This window comes from Sinohyriopsis cumingii, chromosome 1 (genome assembly GCF_028554795.1).
Source record: "Sinohyriopsis cumingii isolate HCF-2022 chromosome 1, ASM2855479v2, whole genome shotgun sequence".
NCBI classification, from domain to species: domain Eukaryota; kingdom Metazoa; phylum Mollusca; class Bivalvia; order Unionida; family Unionidae; genus Sinohyriopsis; species Sinohyriopsis cumingii.
In genome coordinates, this window is record NC_142961.1 from 62,508,990 (window position 1) to 62,529,723 (window position 20,734).

The 20,734-nt window shown below is 34.0% G+C and overlaps 2 protein-coding genes across 2 annotated transcripts in view; one reads left to right on the forward strand and one right to left on the reverse strand.

Moving 5' to 3' along the window:
* Window positions 1-20,734, forward strand: part of LOC149806978 (uncharacterized) — a 252,067-nt gene that overhangs the window by 53,231 nt on the left and 178,102 nt on the right. The gene's annotated exons all lie outside the window — the stretch shown is intronic.
* The window catches only part of LOC149806980 (pancreatic triacylglycerol lipase-like), a 70,097-nt gene continuing 49,495 nt past the window's right edge, over window positions 133-20,734 (reverse strand). Inside the window, exon 10 of the mRNA XM_089951015.1 lies at window positions 133-239. Coding sequence (XP_089807141.1) covers window positions 133-239 — 107 coding nt within the window. The remainder of the gene's footprint in view (window positions 240-20,734) is intronic.

The following is a 20,734-nucleotide window of genomic DNA, read 5'->3' on the forward strand; positions in this document are numbered from 1 at the left end:
GTAAAATTCACAGTCGTCTGTTTCCTATGATGTATGGCAGATGTCGATGATCGAGAGCCATGACATAGAGCAACAGCTATGAGACACCTTCATGCTTTCATTTTACTTTCCACGCTTAAACAAACAATTTCCTTATAGCAAGTCAATGTCATCATTTTTCATAGCTAATATAGCCTGTAGAGTTAGTGCCTGGTTATATTTGTGATATCTCACAGCATAAATAGTACTATTTCTAAAATCTTAAAATGTAATGAATAAAAGGAGTAAAAGAAAGACAAGCTGATATTCTTGTAAAATAACTGCAAAATATGCATGCTAAGTACTTAACAAAATATGAACGATGCATAACATATATAAACTGACTACAACTCTCTCACTGATTTCATGAAGAAGGTCTAATCTATACTAGAACAGAGAAATCTGATGTATACTGTAACGGAGGCAACTCATCAGATAACATAAAATTTATGGACAAATCTTTGTAAACTGAACCAGTTTGGAAATTTAAACAATGAAATTCTATAAACAGATTCATCCCATCTGTTGATAAAACAATATCTATGGATAATGTATTTTAAGAACACTATGGTCACCATTGCATCATTTTCACACTGGCTATCATATAGTATTGCGTAACCTGCCCTTATTTAGAGACGTTTGTTTTGCTAGTGATTTTAACCTGCATACAATTAAATCTAAAGCAAACAGAAAATCATGCAAAGTGCAAGAAGGGAGGAGAAATAACACAGTGTAAAAAGGGGCATCCATTTCATATAACTCACTAAAAACAACAAAGAAGTTGATACAGATACATGTGTTTTTGTGAAAGCTCCACAACAACTGGTCCGGCTGACTCCCAAGAAAATCTGTATCACTTCGGCAGGTGTGCTCTCATACACGTTGAAGCCTACACAAAATTAAAACACTGAACTTCTTATATATAGGTCATTATAACTTAAATTTATGGAAATAAGATGAATTCTATGTATTAAAACATTACAACAAAAGTAAATATGTATGTAAAAGCATTAAATTAAGGCACTCATTAAATTAGGAAAATTAACTAAGTATTTACTGAAAATATTGATAAATTGAATAAGGTATGTGAAAAACTTCAATTAAATCACCTTGCATGAAACGTATAAGGCTTGTGTTGTTCATTAGCAGAATGGATCAGAATCAATACCTGGTAACTCTAACAGTGTTGAGTTAACTACCTTCTTCTACTATGATTAAGTATTATGAAATCTGTAGGAAGTGTATGTTTGGAATACCTAACTATGACAGATTCAAGACATGGAGGTAATAAGGAAATTATTTATGGCTCAGGGAATCACATTTGACGAGACTAAAAAAATGACACCGGTTCTTAACGTCTCACTGGACATTTTGTCTGGTGAATTTTCATCCGACAATTACCTATTTCAGAAAAATGAGGATAATTTTACACTGAAGATACAAACTAATGATTTTTGTAGAAAGCACACATGTGAGATTTTGACTGCGGCAATCAGGTTAATTCCTGATGCAACTGGTGGCTTTTATACTGAACTAACACTGCCACCAACCCCTAAATTTTACATTGACTTTTGACGGAAACGACTATGTTGAATATTTTCCTGTAAATAGATAGCTAAAAGAATCAGTATGTGCCCTATGCATGAATAAAGTTCACTAGTAATATAACAAATTATAATAATTTTCATCACCCCTCAACCATCTAGATATTTTATATATTTACTTCTGTAGTAGACAGGTAAATACGTAAGTCAAGTCGGCTGCCCATTTGCAGCTCAAGTTATGCATTTGATCTCCAGTGCTCGTCTAACTGTGACAGGCAGTCACCAACAAGCCAACCCATTTCCCAAGCCTAGATGAAAGTAAATCTAAACACATTACATATTTAGCTTATGTGTGATTTTATAAATGCTAGGCTAGCTGAAGTAGTTGGCGACTCTAAATGTTGAATTTGGTGATTATTCGTTCGCTTGCTGTATTAATGGTCTCGCCGACACACACACACACACACACACACACACACACACATATATATATATATATATATATATATATATATATATATATATATATATATATATATATATATATATATATATATATATATATATATTTTTATATATATATATATATATATATATATATATATATATATATATATATATTTTTATATATATATATATATATATATATTTTTATATATATATATATATATATATATATATATATATATATATATATATATATATATATATATATATATATATATACATATATATATATACATACATATACATATATATATACATATATATATATATATATATATATATATATATATATATATATATATATATATATATATATATATATATATATATATATATATATATATATATATATATATATATATATATATATATATATATATATATATATATATATATATATACATATATATATATATATATATATATATATATATATATATATATATATATATATATTATATATATATATATAAACTTTATTTCTGACTTTATTCCATGAGCAAATATCAACAATTTCACACGAGGTATCACAAACACATACGACTAATAAAACAAATGAAGATCCATTAATGACAAATCAAGGAAAAATGCAAAGTGAAACACAGCTTTAAAAATTACTACCATCGTTCGATTTCTAAATGAAAACGCCCTTTTCTAAGAAAATGCAAACGCTATTAAGGCTTTGTTTAATAATAGTATTCACAAACATTTACGACGCAGTATGGTGCTTGTCACAAACAATTTAAAATTTAAACTAACGGTTGAAGCAGGCATTCGAGAGCTTATTATAGAACACGAAGAAAAAAAATCCCCAAAATAATCACAATGCAAATTCATGCAATAGAACTGGTTTTAATTTTGTAAAACGTGTCCTAAAGAGACATATATAACTACAGGAGGTACATAAAGAAAATAATTAATTAATTAACGTTATCCTTTTCTACTTTTGTGGTTTTTGCTCCCTTTGGTCTTAAAGTACACAATGCAATTTAAGCCCGACATATGAAATACACGAATTAATTTTACTGTTTCATGGTTTTGGGAGATTGTAATTAGAAAAATATAGCAAATAAGTAGCTTGGAAAAAAATGGAAAAATAAGTCAACTTAATTAGCTGAAACTTACGACGATCCTTATGCTTTGAACGTTTGACTCGATAAAAAAAAACGCGATAGTATCAGGGTTTTCATTCGCATTATGGGCCTTCAAATATCATCAATGTAAAGCAAATAACTGAATAATATAGCCGGTTGGTTAACACCTAAAATGAAAATAATTGTGAGGCTGCTGTTGTTGAAGCAACAACCATTGAAGTATACATATCTATCTATCTATCTATCTATATATATATATATATATATATATATATATATATATATATATATATATATATATATATATATATATATATATTATAGATATATATATATATATATATATATATATATATATATATATTTTGATGTTGCTTTTCTGAGTTTATCGTGGTGTAGTCAGTTGCCAACTCATCCTCCATATCGTAACTATCAAGGTCGGCGTCTTATAGAGTAGGACTGTGAATCCAAAAGTTACCTTGTTAGTCTTTCAACCCCTCCTCTCAATCCCTATAACAATTTACCTATTGTTTTAAATTCATTTATAACGAGCCACAGTGAAAGTGCTGTTCAACATAGCCCCAATGATCTTCATGGCGATTTTGGGTTTCCGAGCTGTTTTCTTTTTCATACCTAATCAAAGAAACAATTATTTATCGTCAGAAAAAGTTTAACGATTTGTTAATTGATTTCCTCAAATCAATTTATTATTTTTTCTAAATAAAATATTAACCCACCGCTTTAATTATTTCGTTTTCAAAGGCATCAGTGAGTAAATCTTCCGATTGATTGTTTACATTCGTTACTTTGCACGTACAGCAATAAACGCAACTGAGTCTGATCACATGGTTAGTTGAGTTAAAGTCCTGCTTACATAAATATACACCAATGACTGATGCAGTAAGAACAGAGTTTGTCAAAAAGAAATAAATCCTCAAAAACAAACAGGAAAACGTCATCATATTGCACCATGCAAATTAACATCTCTGACACATCGAAAGCTGCAGTTACAATGTACAGAGAATTCATCTCCAATTTAAACAATATTGTCTTTTATTTACAGTCTATAGGTATCTCATAAAATTTGCTTACATAGTTTATATAATGCAGGAAAGTATGTGTCATTTATGTCTATGTTTACAACATATTTGGATATTCTATTAGCACATATCGAAGTACAAGAAAAACATTTTTGCATATTTCTTGTTTTACATTTATATCGGATATATTATTGATTTTTGTCCACATGGTATCTTTTGAAGTTAATGAAGCAACTCACCTAGTTCATAAATATTTCAGAAACATATCTGTATCCTTTATAAATATAGTGTACATTTTACGGAGATATTTTTCTCACTTAAAGAAATATCATAAACAGTCGTAAGGATTACTATGGGCCTAAAATATAAGCAGCAGAGAGGGTGAAGAGACCTTTTGCTAAAGCGTCATTTTTGAATAAATAAAAAAGATTCCGACGAAAACGAAAAAATAAGGTCAATAACGCCAAATCAAAGCCTCGAACTTACAGAGTTTCTCCAACTGGGTTAGTTTTTTTGTTACTTTATTTTGGTCCTTTGTGTTTTTCTAAATTTGTATGTGCGTTTTTATTTGCCCACCGGACGTTTCATTGAGGTAGCGCCCTCTTTGCTGTTATAATTAAACCATTGTTACATCAATAATGACACCGGGTACGGAATCTTATACAGCTAGATTAGCTTGATAAATATTAGAAGCAATTATAAAATGTCTTCCTGTTCGTGATTCTCTTAGACAAAAACTTCAAGAACGTCAAGAATCACAAGTTGAATTTGCAGAAGGTAAGCTTATTACAACGATTTCTGAAAAAACTGCTGAGCAAACTGCAAAGATAGCAAACAGAAGCAAACAAACAAGAGCTATTTTAAAAGATCTTCCAACCAAATTAGCTGATGCTCAGCCTCCACCTGTAGGTGAAGAAACACTTGATGAATTGGCTGATATAAGAGAATCTATAGAAAAAAAACAAAAGAGAATAAAAACCAAAGGGAAGAAAAGATGTTAGATTTACAGTAAAAGTTACTGATGAAGGTGTATGGGAAATAAAAAGTCGTAAAAATATAACTAATTTATCTGCGTTTGCTGTGTTAGGTTATGCTCGAAGAAGAAATTTTTTAAAACCTAAACATGTCAAGGGTGTTAGTCATAATACATGGTATAATTGGGTGTATTGTGTACATCAAGGATTTGATCAGGAAAATAGTAACGATATAAACTTCATTAATTATGTTTGAGGGAATATATAATATATTACAGCGGTTAGAGGATGAAAGACAAAAACTACCAAGGCTACCAAGACAATCAGAATCAGAAACTCCGCAGCAAGAACCTTTCTATCAACTTCCTACGCCGCAACAGCAAATAGAACGACAACAAAAACAACCACAATCTCCGTGTCGAAGACTTCCTCAACCACAATCTCTTCAAACACAACCTTATAGTGCTAAAATTGAAACTGAAAGTAAATTTACAACTGAAGGTTTAAAAACTTTCAGAGACGTAGACTGTTCTGGGATAATAGATGTTGCTGCAAAATATGATGAAAGCGATAAATATTTAAAACCTTAATATAACTTTTTGCCAGAAGATCATTGGATTAGTGGTATAGCTTTAATTACATTTGGTTATCATGTTGCAGGTAACGAAATGTTTCAGCAATCATATTAAACGTGAAATAGAAAGAGAAAAAACAATTACTATATGAAGACTGATTGGAAAACCTGAACGAAAAACCGGAAGTGGTCTTATTACTTGTCCTAACAACATCACTCCGACGTACATAGATTAGAAATTCTGATCGGAGGAAAACGCGCCGGAAACAATTCTCAAGAAATTATTAACGAAATATCTGATATTTGTCGAAGATAATTTACAGGCGGTATTATGGATCGTAATGTTTATCATTCTCTCATTAATGAAATCACTGACGATGATTATGACAGCGACAGAACAATTAATTAATCAGCATGTAATTTAAAAATGAGTATACACAATGCTCAAAGTGGGCCTGTAATTATCAGAGTAGTAAACTGACGATTACCAACTTACAAAGCAATTTACGCAGATGGACTCGGTGATGTTGTTCAAGGTTTATTTAGAGGAATAGCCCCAAAAGCAATACCGACTGGAAAACAATTATGAATGAAAGCTATTGATGTCATTCGCGAAAAGGGTATTGGTGTTGTTGGTTGATGTTGCTGTTAAAGCATTCTCGGCAATCAAAGAAAGACTAGCTCGATTAATACGAAGAAAATCACATCCACCAGTAAAATTACCAAGCACTGAAGGTATACCTGCAAATATCAGTAAAATAATAAATCAAGCTGCAAATCAAAAACTATCAGAGTTGGCTGGTGTACCCCTGTTACAAAAAGAAGAAAAAATATAACGGCAAGTTTAATAGGAGGAAGTGGTCTTCGAGTTAGACGATACCAATTATAATAAAATGTTCAAACGTGTATCCGATCCAGTGTTCGATCCAGCGTTCGATATGGACGCACAAATTCTCAAAGATGAATCCATACGCAATTAGTTTTATTCTTATGACGCACAGCAACCAGATCGACGTGGTCGAATTGAATTACAAGTTCAAGATACAAGCAGATATTTCTTACCTGCTGAAGTATTTATTGAAGTAGAAGGTAGAATTTTGCAAGATGATGGCACAGGAGTTGCAATTGGTGATATAATTGGTTTTGTTAACAATGGTATTATGGAGTTGTTTCACAGACCCACATATATGATTGATGGAATGAATACTGAAACAATTCAAAAAGACGTTGATGTCGCTACAACAACGCTTGGTCTTGCAAGATATTCAGATGATTATACAGGATCAGCCTTTCAATCAATGATGTTTGCTAAAGATACATCTAATCATCCTGAACATGTCAAGGAAGCTGAGGGTAATATAAGAGCCTCTGGAGGAGCAGTTGATGTGCCAGCAATTGTATTAATCAATGCAGATCGCAACTTATGTTTTGCTACACGCATAGCAATGTTAAATGATGCAGAAGGTTTTTCATGCACAATTAAACTATCTCATATCTCTGGAATTTGTAGAAATGTTAGAACAGTTATTTTTCGAGCTAAACATAAAGTTTTACTTGTAAGGAAAGCCAATAACAACGATGCAATCTGGCGTCCTGCTGCTGCTCACAATTGTGTTGTAAGATTAACAAATCTTTCACTATGGATGCCAGTAATGACTCCGTCAATTCCTGAAGAAGAAAAGTTAATTAGTTTGATGAGTTCAGGTTGTAAATCATTGATATCATGGTTAACAATGACCACATATAGCATTCAAGGTAATATTACTGGGTTATTTCCCTGGAAAATAGCATCACAACAAATAGTTTCTGCGCCGAGGCATATATTTATTGCTTTACAAAATGCTGATCGATTAAATTCACAAGAACGTAGTCATATGGTATTTGACACACTTGCAGTTAGTAAAGTTTCTTTACGGATAAATTGACATCGAGATCCATCTGAAGATATATTATTAAATTGTGATTAAAATCATGTAGCACGTGCATATCATCGTTTAATAACATTTATGGGATGTGATCCAAATGTTGATGCTGGTTTACATATATCTCAGCGGGATTTTACAACGCTGTATCGATCTATTTTTTTCATTGGAGCATATAGATCTTTTTCAAACAATCTCTTGTAAATATTCATTTTCGAGCTCGTGTAAACCCCATCGGTGCTAAATACAGAGCAATTGCAGTTATTCTTTCAGATAAATCAAGGTGATGGTGGACGAATGAGATTCGTTCATGCTCCAGTCGAAATTATGTAGCATTTTCTAAATGTGTAATTAAATCACTCATCATATTATAAAAATGTCATATAGTCACGTTAATGTCACTCTGACAATGTTTCGATTCCTTCCAATCCATATTTCTTAACAGCAATACAGACATTATGTATGTCTGCTTAGACCAAATAAAAAAATGTTGAAATCCTTGAACGAGAGACGCACTTCTCAGAATGTAGTGGAGTGATGTGTTCGATCTCGCACTCATAGTACTTTGGGCTACGTTATCTAGGAGATGATCGACTGCAGTGTTATTCCCGGATCGAGGAAACAAAGTAACATAACATTTTAAATTAAAAGATGGAATAACAGAGATCTGTGCAGTGATATAAAATAGGACAACACATACACCCACCTATTACTTATTATAGTAATGTAATTTTGTTAACTTGAATTTGACATTTTCTGGAATTTAGTTTGACCTGACTTTTGTTTTCGTAAACAGCTATTATTAGAACTGTGTATCTTAATGGTGACTAGTTCGTGGCCTTAATTCAAAATTAGTACACGTAGAAGTAAACAACTTCTTTTTCATTTTTTATTCATTTTTAGCTCGGGGTTTTAGGGTGGAATTGAGGCTGTACTGGGTGTACGTGACTTTACACTAGTGAACAGCCTATATTTCGCAATTCTGGTTTTACCGGAATTGCGCAGTAGTCAAATATAATAGTGATGTATTGAGATATAATTTTAGTCGGCTTTTAAAGACTTGGACGTAAGGTGTTTGCTTTGTTGAAACCAGTTTGAGTTAACATTCTAATTTATGGAATTATTAATTCTTTTCCCTTGGAATATTTAAGTGCTCATACAGAATTATTGGACAAACACATTTATTAAAATTGTATTCGGATATCAAACACAGGAGTATTTTTGTTTGTGGATCAACAATGAACTGTTGACACGTCAATACTATACTGGCTACAGTATACGTAAATACGTAATCACCTTCCATGTTGGGCTTCATCGGGACTCGAACACAAATTCATTAGACATGTTATTACTAGGGCTTTAATATATATTTTAATTCTTGGATTATTCTTGGATTAAGTTTGGATTCGATTCTTAAAACCGTAAGTTATTTTCCTCAATGTTTTTCTATGGACATAAGTTATGTGTTACATTTTACAAAACTTGTTGTCTTCACTTTTTTCTTGTTACTGTTTATGAGAGCCTAAACAGGTAACAAAGAACGTAACAGATGGTGGGATGTTTGACCACTGACTGATTAACGGGTGGGTTGACTGACCAGTAATTGAATGATGGTTGATTGACTGCTAGCCATGTGGTGTTGTGCTGGGCGAGTGAGTGATATGTTGTATTTCCATATATGCACCGAACTGTATGTGTCGTTTAGCCGTAGGTTAATATGGGTTCTGCATTACCTAGTGAGCTGTCGTCGGGAAGGACGTTGGCCGAAGACTAGGATTGGCATTTGGCGAGGAACAAAGGCTTCTGGACCAACGGGTTTGCAGAGAATAAAATATTGTACGGACCTTTAGGCAGACTAGATGGCGCGGACCATCATTGGTGGTGACTCCTCAACCTCCCGACATAGCGCTGGGGTGGAGTAGATATTTCACATTTCATTATTTGAATGAAAACTTATACATTTTACTATTTGAATAAAGCATATATTTCATACATTTCACGATGTCAGTGAAACGCAACATTTTACTATTTGAGTAAAGCATGTCATATTTCATTGAACCATATCATTTATTATTATTTGTGTTGATATTGTCCACGTCTACGTGATCATCTGATTTCAATGAGTGAGATCACTTTGAATCATAAATATCTGTACTATTTAAAGTTCGTTTCTTACATTGCTTTACATTATCAAGTTTGTGCATTGTATGTTAATAGTCCAACATTAGGATCTTGTATGATTACGAACTGAACATTATCTTTTCCATTGAATCATTCATAATAAACATTGTATTTTTGTCACCATCAAAAGTGTTCGTTATAATCAGAACCCAGCCTGGTTATCGTGTTACAATGGTGTTGAAAAATTTGTTGGTAGATTTCTGATTCGTTTTGTGTTCGTATTAATAAACCAATCATAGTAATCAGTGCACATACAGAAAGATTTATCTGGTTTCGGAACTAGTATGCATGGTGAACTTCAGTCACTTTTACTGTAATCTATGTAATCGTTCTCCAGCAAATAATGAATTTCTTTCTTCAAGTATTCTTGTTTGAGAGGGTTCGTCCTGTACTGGTTTTGTTTCACAAATTTGTAATTTACAATTTCACCGTCAAGGAAAATTTTGTTCGTTCTTGTAGGAACATCTGGAAATAAGTGCTCATATTCAAATAATAACTGTTCAAATTCATTTCCTTTTTGCTCTTGCAAATGTGAAGGTTTCTGGTCCAGATCTTTCATAATTTCTGAATTCCGATGATTTGTCACTCCAATATCAGTAGAATCGGATGATATTTATTCATTTAAATCTTCACAGAGTGGTAAAGGTACAACTAAATTAATTGCATGCTTAACCTAGCTATCGCTTTCAATATACTCCTTTAGCATCTTCATGTGGCAACTTTGTTTTCTTTTTCGCCTCCCATGAGTATTTGTGATATTGTGGTGTAATTTAAATCATTTACTTTCCTATCAACTGTGTAATACCGAAATACTTGGCCTGAAGTGGATTTTATGGGATGTGCAAGCGAGCCAAGACGCTCTCACCAGGTGAAAAACTCCTTTCCTTTGTGTTTTTATCATATCATAGCTTTATTTTTGATTGATTAGAATGCAGATTTGCTCTTTCAACCTCACAAACCTTTGACAACGTATTCCTAAAATTGGAAACATAATCAAGAAGATTAATTTCAGTATCTTTATCAGAAAAAAGTTTCTCTTTCAATAACTTCAATGGTCCACAAACAGTGTTTCCAAAAACCAGTCCAATGCGACTGAAGCCTAGACGACTGATTACTTAACGCAAACAATTGTAAATTATTGCCTTCACCCCAATCTTTACCTGTGTCAAAACAATACGATCGAAACACATTTTTCAAAGGTCTGATGACATCTTTCTAATGCCCATTGGCTCTCAGGGTGATAGGCAGAATATTTTGATTGTTGAATGCATAATTCGTACATAACTTGCTGGAAACTGCCAGACATGCAATTTGAACCTTGATCAGACTGGACATATTTTGAAAGGCCAGTTGAGTAAAATACTGTCAAAGCATTTACTATTGTTTTAGTTTTAATATTCCTCAGAGGAATTGCCTCTGGAAACCTTGTCGACGCACACATAATTGTCGGCATGTATTGGTTACCTGACCTGGTCTTAGGTATTGGACCAACACAATCTGCCATAACTCTGCTAAATGGTTTGGCAAAGGCAGAAATAGGTTGTATATGAGCCTTACGTATTTTCTGATTGGGTTTCCTACCATTTTACAAATAACACACGATCTGCAGTATTTACAAACATGACTTTTAATTTTTGGCCAATAGACGTGAACCAATATCTTTTGATGAGTCTTATTAATCCCTAAACGACCAGCCAAAGAAGTGTTATGGGCCAGACTAAGCATTTCCTGTCTCTAAGGATTTGGAACTACAATTTGATACTTCACTGACTACTCATGACCAGCAGGTATCTTCGGTAGTCTGAATGTTCTCATACGAGTTCCATTCTTAATGAAATAACAGACAGAAACGTCAGTGGCTTCAGTTTTACTAAAGGCGCTTTGAAACAAACAGGAGATCTCAGGATCCTTTTCCTGTTCGACAACAAGTGATTGTCTTTTGTCACCCTGATTAGAATAAAGATAATGAATAACTGAAAGAGGATCACTCTGATCAATAAATTTTGATTGATCCAAACAAGGAGGGAAAGTGACCTCATCAAAAGCCTGACCAATACATGTTTCAGCTAATGGAATACTTTCTGCCGATTGTCACGGGTCCTGAGACAAAGTCTAATGACAAATTTACACAGTGGAGAGGAACATTAACAAAGCCGCACACTACTCAGTGATAAGAACTCTCAGTAGAAGAAGCCATCTCAAAGAAGGCAAAATACATGACAGTAAAAGACTCTGAGCAGTTCATGCGTCCCTTACAATATTAATAGGGATATGATCGGCCGAATCACCAACGAGTAATATAGAACCCATCGATATGAATGGTTAATAATTCTCCATAATAAATTTCGACTGGGGTTTGTTAGACCCAACAAATATATTGCTTTCAATACATGACCGTGACCTTGACCTCTTAGAAATAAGAGCATTTACAATAGGTCTGTCTTTATTCTGATGCCTAATTTTCAATTTGTAGCAATCAGAAAGACGTGTCCTTTTATCTTCCAATAGGTACGCGTTTGAAGATACAATGATCTTGAATCAAGCTAATCAGAAGCTTGATTTTTAGAAGTTTTACCAGTTTGAGATTTAGAAGGTCTTGTATTGGCTGAAATAATTTTCTGCCAGAAGACTATTGAGTAGAAGTCTTATTTACAAAAGGAAATTTATCAGTTAAAGAATACTCATCAGCAGCTCGAACAGCATTTTCCAAGGTTTCAGTATGATGCTCGTCATGATAAGACTTAGTGTCACTATGTACACGATTGTTCAACTCTTCAAGTAATATAAGTTGTTTGAAACTGTAAAAGTCTTGTTTAAACGTTTTGGCTATGCACCATCTATCAAATAACTGCTCTTTTTCTCTAGCAAATTCGACATGAGTTTGTCCATCTTCTTCTCTATAGTTTCTAAATTTTTGCCAATAAGCTTCAGGGACTAACTCATAACCCCTTAAGATGCAATCCTTAACCATATCATAGTCACACTTTTTTGAACTGACAGTGAACGGTAAATATTACAAGCTTTACCAGTGAGTATAAATTGTAATACTTGAGTCCAATGCTCCCTTAGCTATTTAAAATTTTCAGCATTTTTTTCAAAATAAGTAAAATATTTGTCTACATCTTTTTTTAAAGGGGGACTAATCTAATATTCTTTGCAACATCAAAACAATTTTTTATTTGAAGTTGGAATATGCCTTGCACTTGCCAGATCCGTTTCTTTTATTGTAAATTGATTTTCCATCTCTTCCTTCTCTCATTGCATTTGCATATCTCTCTCTCTCTCTCTCTCTCTTCCTTTTGCATTTGCTTTGCTTTCTCTCTTTCCTGTTTCTCTCTCTCTCTCTCACTCTCTCTCTCTCTCTCTCTCTCTCTCTCTCTCTCTCTGTCCTCTTTATCATATTGTAACCACATCTGCTTTTCTTATAACTGCATTTGTCTTTCTTTCTCTTTTTCTTCCGCTTGTAAATGCATTTATTTCTCTTGTAACTGCATATATCTTTCTTTCTCTTTTCTCTTTCTTCTTTCTGACGTTCCAGATTACCCAAGTCCAATTCCATATTGTATTTTGATTCTAATTCATTTACTTTCATTTCAGTCTGATAAAGACTTACTGATCGAAACCAAAGCACTTTTATCAAAAACATTCTTTTCTACCAAATACTGAACCAAAATATATCTTATTTCTTGTTTCATTAAGGAAAGCCTTACCTCGGAAAGATCGTATTTTCTGGCAAGTTGAACCAATTTATCTTTTTTGAAAAGATCTAATTGTTCCTGGGCAGGATTTGAAATTTTTTATACTTTTGATGACATTTTAGAAATAGCTTGTCGATTTCACTAAGATTTCAAAAACTAGGGGAATTCAAATTTCAAAAAACAATGTTTTCTGAAATATTCTAGCCAAAATTCATATTTATCCCGGACGAGCCCCCAATTCTTGTTATGTGTTTAGGCTCAAATAAACACTAACACAAGAAAGAGTGAAAACAACAAGAACTTATGGTTTTAAAATTAAATTCCAAACATAATCCAAGAATAATCCACGAGTAAGATTTGAGGAGTTCTAATATTAAAATGTTCTAATGATTTCAATTTGAGTTGCGACGAAAAATCCAAGATGGAAGGCGATGACGTATGCGTTATCCTGTATAGTATATTTGTCTACAGTTCCTTGTTGAAAACTATAAAGCGTTGAGTGGGGGGAGGGGGTGATGATGCACCATTTCGTCCCCCACGAATAAATAAGAAACCCTCGCATAAGCGAACTAAATAGTCGTTCATGCCTGATGAGCGATAACGATTTAAATCTAGTAGTCAGTCAGTCATTCAGTTAGTATAACTACCCCATCGTTAACGTGTCAACAATTATTATAAAGATGAGCAGAATAGAAAAAACTACTATAGCACCAAATGCACCTGAAGTATGCTTGCCGCAAAGATAGAAGAGGAGAAAGGAACAATGAAAAATAAGGAAAATAAAACAAAGAAAGAATACTGCTTCACTTCACCGTGAGACAGAGCTGTGAGATAAAGCCTGTGGTGAAGACACCATTACCACCATGACGCCAAACACCACAACCGCCACCACCACCTGCTAGAGCCATCGTACCCCAGATTGAGAACTGGGATTAGGAACTGGAGACACAGATGCAGGAGTGGGAATTGTATCGCCCACAACATCTGAAGGCACAACGGAGAGTGGTACGGAAAAGAGTTTCAGGGTCCCTCAAACTGAAAATTGAGAGAGTGAGGTTATCCATTCCCCTTCTGCAACTGTCACGTTGCAGACAACGTAGTGATATGACAGAAAAACTGTTAAAGCTACGTTAAAAATCCAAACCACACACACACACATTCCGCTTCTGCACTACCAACTATAAGATTGGATTTTGGAGAACGATTGGATCATCGCTGTGTGTGTGGTGCCTGACCTGGGATATGCAGGTATTCACCAGGTGTACTAAAGTTAACAAAAACGTCCCTAATTGGAACCAACCATATCTCTAGAAAAAAGAAACCAGTCCATTGCCGAATGTATTTTTGTTTTATATGTCTGTGTTTGTGTGCGTGTACGCGTTTGTATTTGGTGTAAACCGAGCACATTCATGAGATTACACACCAACGTACCGAGGACACACCTCCAACCGAGGACGTCCTCAGTTGGAAAATTGATAAAACGTTTCTTCTACCAACTATTTTTGCCTAGAATAACGTAACATCATGATTTGTAGGAAGCTCCCCGTCTACACGATTGGTGTTTGTTTGCAATGTTTGAGTGTATCTTTCTTTTAAAGCTGGCGATACAAGCACCTGAAGTCATGTCCTCGATTGCCCGGAGGAAAACTTGTAGCGATATCTAAGCAATCAAATTGCACGTTGCAAAAGAGTGTAATTTTGTTTACTAGAACCCGACACTTTTTTCCAGAAAATAGTTGGACCATGATTGTTCATTTTTGTAAACACATATCTAAGGCTTACCTGGTTCCCGACGTTAATTCAAAATTAGTAACAGTCATGTCAGCAAGAGTTTTAATTTTTTATTGTGGGAATTATAAGAATGAGATCAAGGCTATATTGAATACACGACCCTATGATTGTAAATAGCTTTATGGAAGTAAATAACTTTTCTTATTGAATTCATGAGTAAAATGATTGGTTCTTGTCATAGCCATGCTGAGAGTACGTGATGTAAGCATGATCACGTGGTCCTCTATTGCGCAATTAGGCGATTCCGAAAATGCGCATTACTTAGTTTTAATAGTGATGCTTAGAGAGAGTGGTCTCAGTCGGGCTTCTGAACACTGAGTCGTAAAGGTGTTTCTTTTGTTTTCATTTTGGGAATTACATTTTATGTTTATTCGAATTATTTGGATTCTAAAATGATTAATTTGTTTCTATGGAAATATTTTAAGTGCTTATACAGAATTCATGAACAAAGACATTTCTTAAAATTTTTATTCGGATTTCCCAAACCAGAGTGTTATTTCTTGTGTTTCTACTAGGAACTTTAGACAACCACACTATACTAGATACAACATACGTCATCGTCTTCCATCTTTGATACTTCTTCGGGACCCGAACTTGAAATCATTAAAACATTTCAATATTAGGACTTCTAAAATTGTATTCGTGGATTATTTTTGATCATTTTTTCAATATTTTTCCAGGGAAATAAATATTTCTTTTTAGATTTTTCAAAGCTTGTTGCTTTCAAACTTTCTTGTGTTACTGTTTGTTCGAGTCTAAACATGTAACATAAGAACCTGTCATACTCAAACATTTTCTTTTGGCATCAGATTAAAATTATATAAATAAAAGTAGTTATATTTGCACAAAAAGTGTTTCAAAATATCAAGTATAAAGAAGAATTAATAATTTAATTTTTCTAAATAGAGGTATACAATGCTATTACTTCACTTTAGCTAATATTTCACACCTATATAGATTGCCAACTAGAATTGACGTATAATTATTCCAGACGACGAAGTACATGATTCTTGTTACCGAAACAAAACCCATTATAAACCATGGATAGGAAAGTTACAGATCAATCTATTTAAAATGCATTTACTGTTCAGCCGTATATCGATGTGCGTGCACTACGCACTAGATTGCGCCCCTTTGTTTAAAACTGTTCCATTGTTTCAATTTATTTTCAAAATTCCCGCTAATACCGGTAAAAAGGAATCAATGCTGGCTTCCCTATGTAGGTCGACTGCGTAATATAACAATACAATCAGCACGCTTAAAAATATACAAAGAAACCAAAGTTGCCTATCTCGGCCGACTGCATTTTTTAAAAAGCTGCACACTTAAAAGAATCCAAAGTCGGTTTCCGGGGTTGGCTTGCTTTGTAATAAAATAACCTTTGTACTTGAGATCCTGTCGGTAAGTTTAAGCATTGCTTCTTGCCAGTTGTGTTTATTCACCAACTTGACTTCTATTTGTTTGTCATATGTAGTGATAATTGATGCAACTATTTGTTTGTCATATGTAGTGATAATTGATGCAAACGGGACTGATGTTTGCAGGGTAATTAGTATACGCATCAATAATTTACTTTAATGATATACTTCTGTAACCCAAGAGTATCATTTGCACTCACAGCGAATGTATTTTCAAATAATGATTGATTTTTATTTTCTAGATACCATCGTATGGTTAACCTGGATATACTACAATTTTGCTCATATTCCACCTTACACGACATTACACGTGAATGGTATTTGCCGCCAAGCAATCGGTTGCTATTTATGTCTTATTTGTTTGATCCAGCTTTCAGGCTTACAATATATTCAAACCTTCGGGCACAAAGAAACACGATTCGTTTCTCCATAAATGACCACTACTTTGGTACGAAACGACTCATTTAAGCACGAAACGACTTGGGTACGGAACGACTTGGGTACGGAGGGACTTTCTTCGGATCGGAAGATTATCATATAGACATGATTTTTAGTCTGATTAAACATTTTTATGGTATACATAGATAAGAAAAGCGTTTTTATATAATGTACTGCTGATATAGAGTATTTTATCGATGTATGTGACACCATCATCATTACAGAAGAATTGAAAATTACATTGGTACAGTTGACTGTAAGATGGTGTACTTCCGTCGAAAACCACCAATAACGTTCTCCACCTGCATTATATCAAGGGAATTTTTTCTCATCTCCACTATTTTTAGAGAAGACTGAGCTTTTCCTCTTGCAAATGACATTATTTTGTTTTTAACACGCATCGTGCCTACACTGTCCATAATTCAAAACCTCAGTCAACCATATCACCAGAAAGTTGTACATTGCCCACAGCCTTCACTCCAGTTCTTTAACCTCTCTCCTCTATTTTTAGGGCAGACTTGCCGTTACGTCTTGCAAATGACATTATATTGTTTCTAATACATATCGTACCTACACTGTCCACAATGTCCAAACCTCTGCCAACCACATCACCAGACATTTGTACATAGCCTACAGCTTTCAATCCAGTGCTTTTATCTGCTTTACACCTCCAAGCATTTGAGATATGTGTTATTATGCCTTATGGATATATATCACTTAAAAGCTTTATAGTGTTGTAACGATTATTATAGAGCAAAGATCTAACGTTTCAGATGGAGACCAATAAACACTTCTGTACCAAAACTTTGTCGAAAGGGTATTGTAAAATCCCTTTTCATAGCTTTTGACTATTTGCCCCACTCTAGTTAACCGCTTCAATCCCTGGTACATCCATACATGTGTCATCTTTTGTGTGTTTGCCTATGTGTAGCAAGTTCATTGGGTCTTTGAGAAACACTTTGTTTTAGGTCAAAACGTTAGTAATAAAAGGATAGCCTCATACAATATCTAACGTGAGGTGTTGGGGTGCCCTACTTACCATGCGGCGCGTTTGTTAGATTATCGTTATTTAGAAGATGATTGACAACGGTGTCATTGCCCGGGTCGAGTAAATAATAATATGGATGTCAAATAGGTCATGATTTAATATCGAATTTATGAAAAGCGTTGAATAATGTTCAGAGATTGCATTTGAGACTCTTTTCATCGCCAAATGTTATTTCAGTGGACATTATTTAGAAATTAATAATTCAACAAAACATTATTTGCGTTAAAATATTCCAGAAAGGTTTATTTTGATGTCTTTTGAAACAAAACACAGCATCATACACTTGGTTGTTACTGCTTGGTTTTCCCTTGTGCATTCCTCAACATCTTGTACCTTCCTCGAATCTGCACTCCAACCTGCACTGATTGCATTCATCATACAGCTGAAAAACGTTAACACAGAAATTATATTCCAAAGTGAGGTTATACATTGTATGCTGATTCCTCGGTGCAGAATCATTTCAATCAGGTCAGAATTGTTCATTTGTTTACATAATATAGCATATTTCTTTCAGTGTTGACTTTTGCGATGCAAATGAAAGAGATGCTTTACATTTTTCAACGAATGTTTTAGATTTTAAACATGACATCTTACGATTCTTCAAACAAGGGCACTGGAAAATGTAATATTAAGTATATCGCACATATTGTTATGGGTCAAAGCAACGCTGATTATGATATAGTATGCAAATGTTTCCATTTTCTAATCACAGTGACTTTTATCATTCAAATGTGCATGCAAGCAATAGCATCTGGACAGTTTTAAGGCTGACATATATCAGTTTTAATGAAGGTGCGCTTAGTAGAACTCGAGTTATTGGTTATTGTGTGAGTAGAGTAGAATTTTCTTCCGTCACGGTATCATTGAACTATATCTGCTCACATATCATTCAGCAATGGTCGCTTACGATTGTCGTGATTACTGATCATTCGATCCATGCAGTGAACGAATTTAGTTGCCTTCTTCGTGGCAACTGACAGGCAAATGTAACTGAAACAAGTCGGATCTTTGCAATCTTCTTGCAAGGAGTGATGGATGCACGCGAAGCAAAACTAAAGCTATATCACGAAACCCAGTTGTTAAGGGGAGAATGGATAGATATGGCGATATGGTAATACAATACGGCAGGCGTACCTCAGTATTCATGTAAAGTGAGACAACTTGAATGACTTTAACGGAGAGAGTGTCATTGATAAGTAAGGTGCGATGTTATCGAGGAATTGTGCTTTATAAATATATGGTACTATATTGTATGTTAGGGTAATTAGTAAATGAAAAATAAACATAACTATGCTCAGTTATTTCAATGTTTTCATGCAGATTTGCAGAAAAGTTCCCTGAGGCAAGGTTGTAAAAGAAGCGAAAACTCTTTAGTTTTGCTTTGAACTTTTTGAATTTTGTATGTTGTTTTTCCTTTAACAGTTATCGGCTATATGTCTGAACCATCCAGATTGCACAATGAAAGAAATGTATAGAGAAAAAAATGAACAAGCTTTGTTTAATTAATTTTTCACATTTAATCTACTCCGGATTGAAAATAAGCTGTATACGGATCTTTCTGCTTTGACTATACTAATTATTTCATAACAGGAGTTACACCTTAACAATACAAGTATCGATGGGCTATAATAAACAAGTTTGACCTAGTTTTAACTCCTTATTTTCTCCGAACACCGAAGATACTCACTGCAAAAGGGAGGATTCGAAATCGTGTAAAGAAAGTAATTTCCCCGGGGGTTTCCCTCCGGCGCATTGTAACCCATGATAGCACACCCATCATTGCATGTGCTACACCACTCGCACGGGAATGACTGGAACTTACAGGTAATAGATTCTATAAACAGATCCAGTACTCTCATATGACTGCATGCTATGCTTTTCTCGATTTCTGAAGAACAAATATCAACTAATGGTTTGCCGTAGCCATACATTATCAAATTAGACGGTTTGAAAACTACATGGTACAGATGTTAATAGGAAACATTTTTGGTGGTGTTTCTTTTAAAAAGGATCTTAATAACGTATATATGTTTTTTCAAATGAATATATAAGAGTGCACTAAATCTTTGTTATGTAATTATGCAGGTCACTTACATTTTCATGAAGTCTATAAAAAATGTAAATAAAGTGCTGAGAAAAGCTGTTTCACCACACTTCAGTGAAAAGCAAATGCGTAGCAATTCATTGCATTGACCTTTACTAGCAGTCCTAACATTCAAGGAATACTCGTAAAGTGCATGGCATTGCATATACTCTTACAAAGCATACGTTTAATAAATAATGGTAAACGCGTCAGGTTATTGCTTAGCCTGAAACAATGTCGCTGGGTCTCTATTATCACACGACCAATCAACTCATGTGACCTCGATGTTTAGCCTTTTACCAACTTCTTACATCCGTTAAACTCATGCATGCTAAATCCGATAACAATTCATACATGGACACAAATAGTGTAGTCCCTTGGTTCAGCACTGAAACATTTACCAA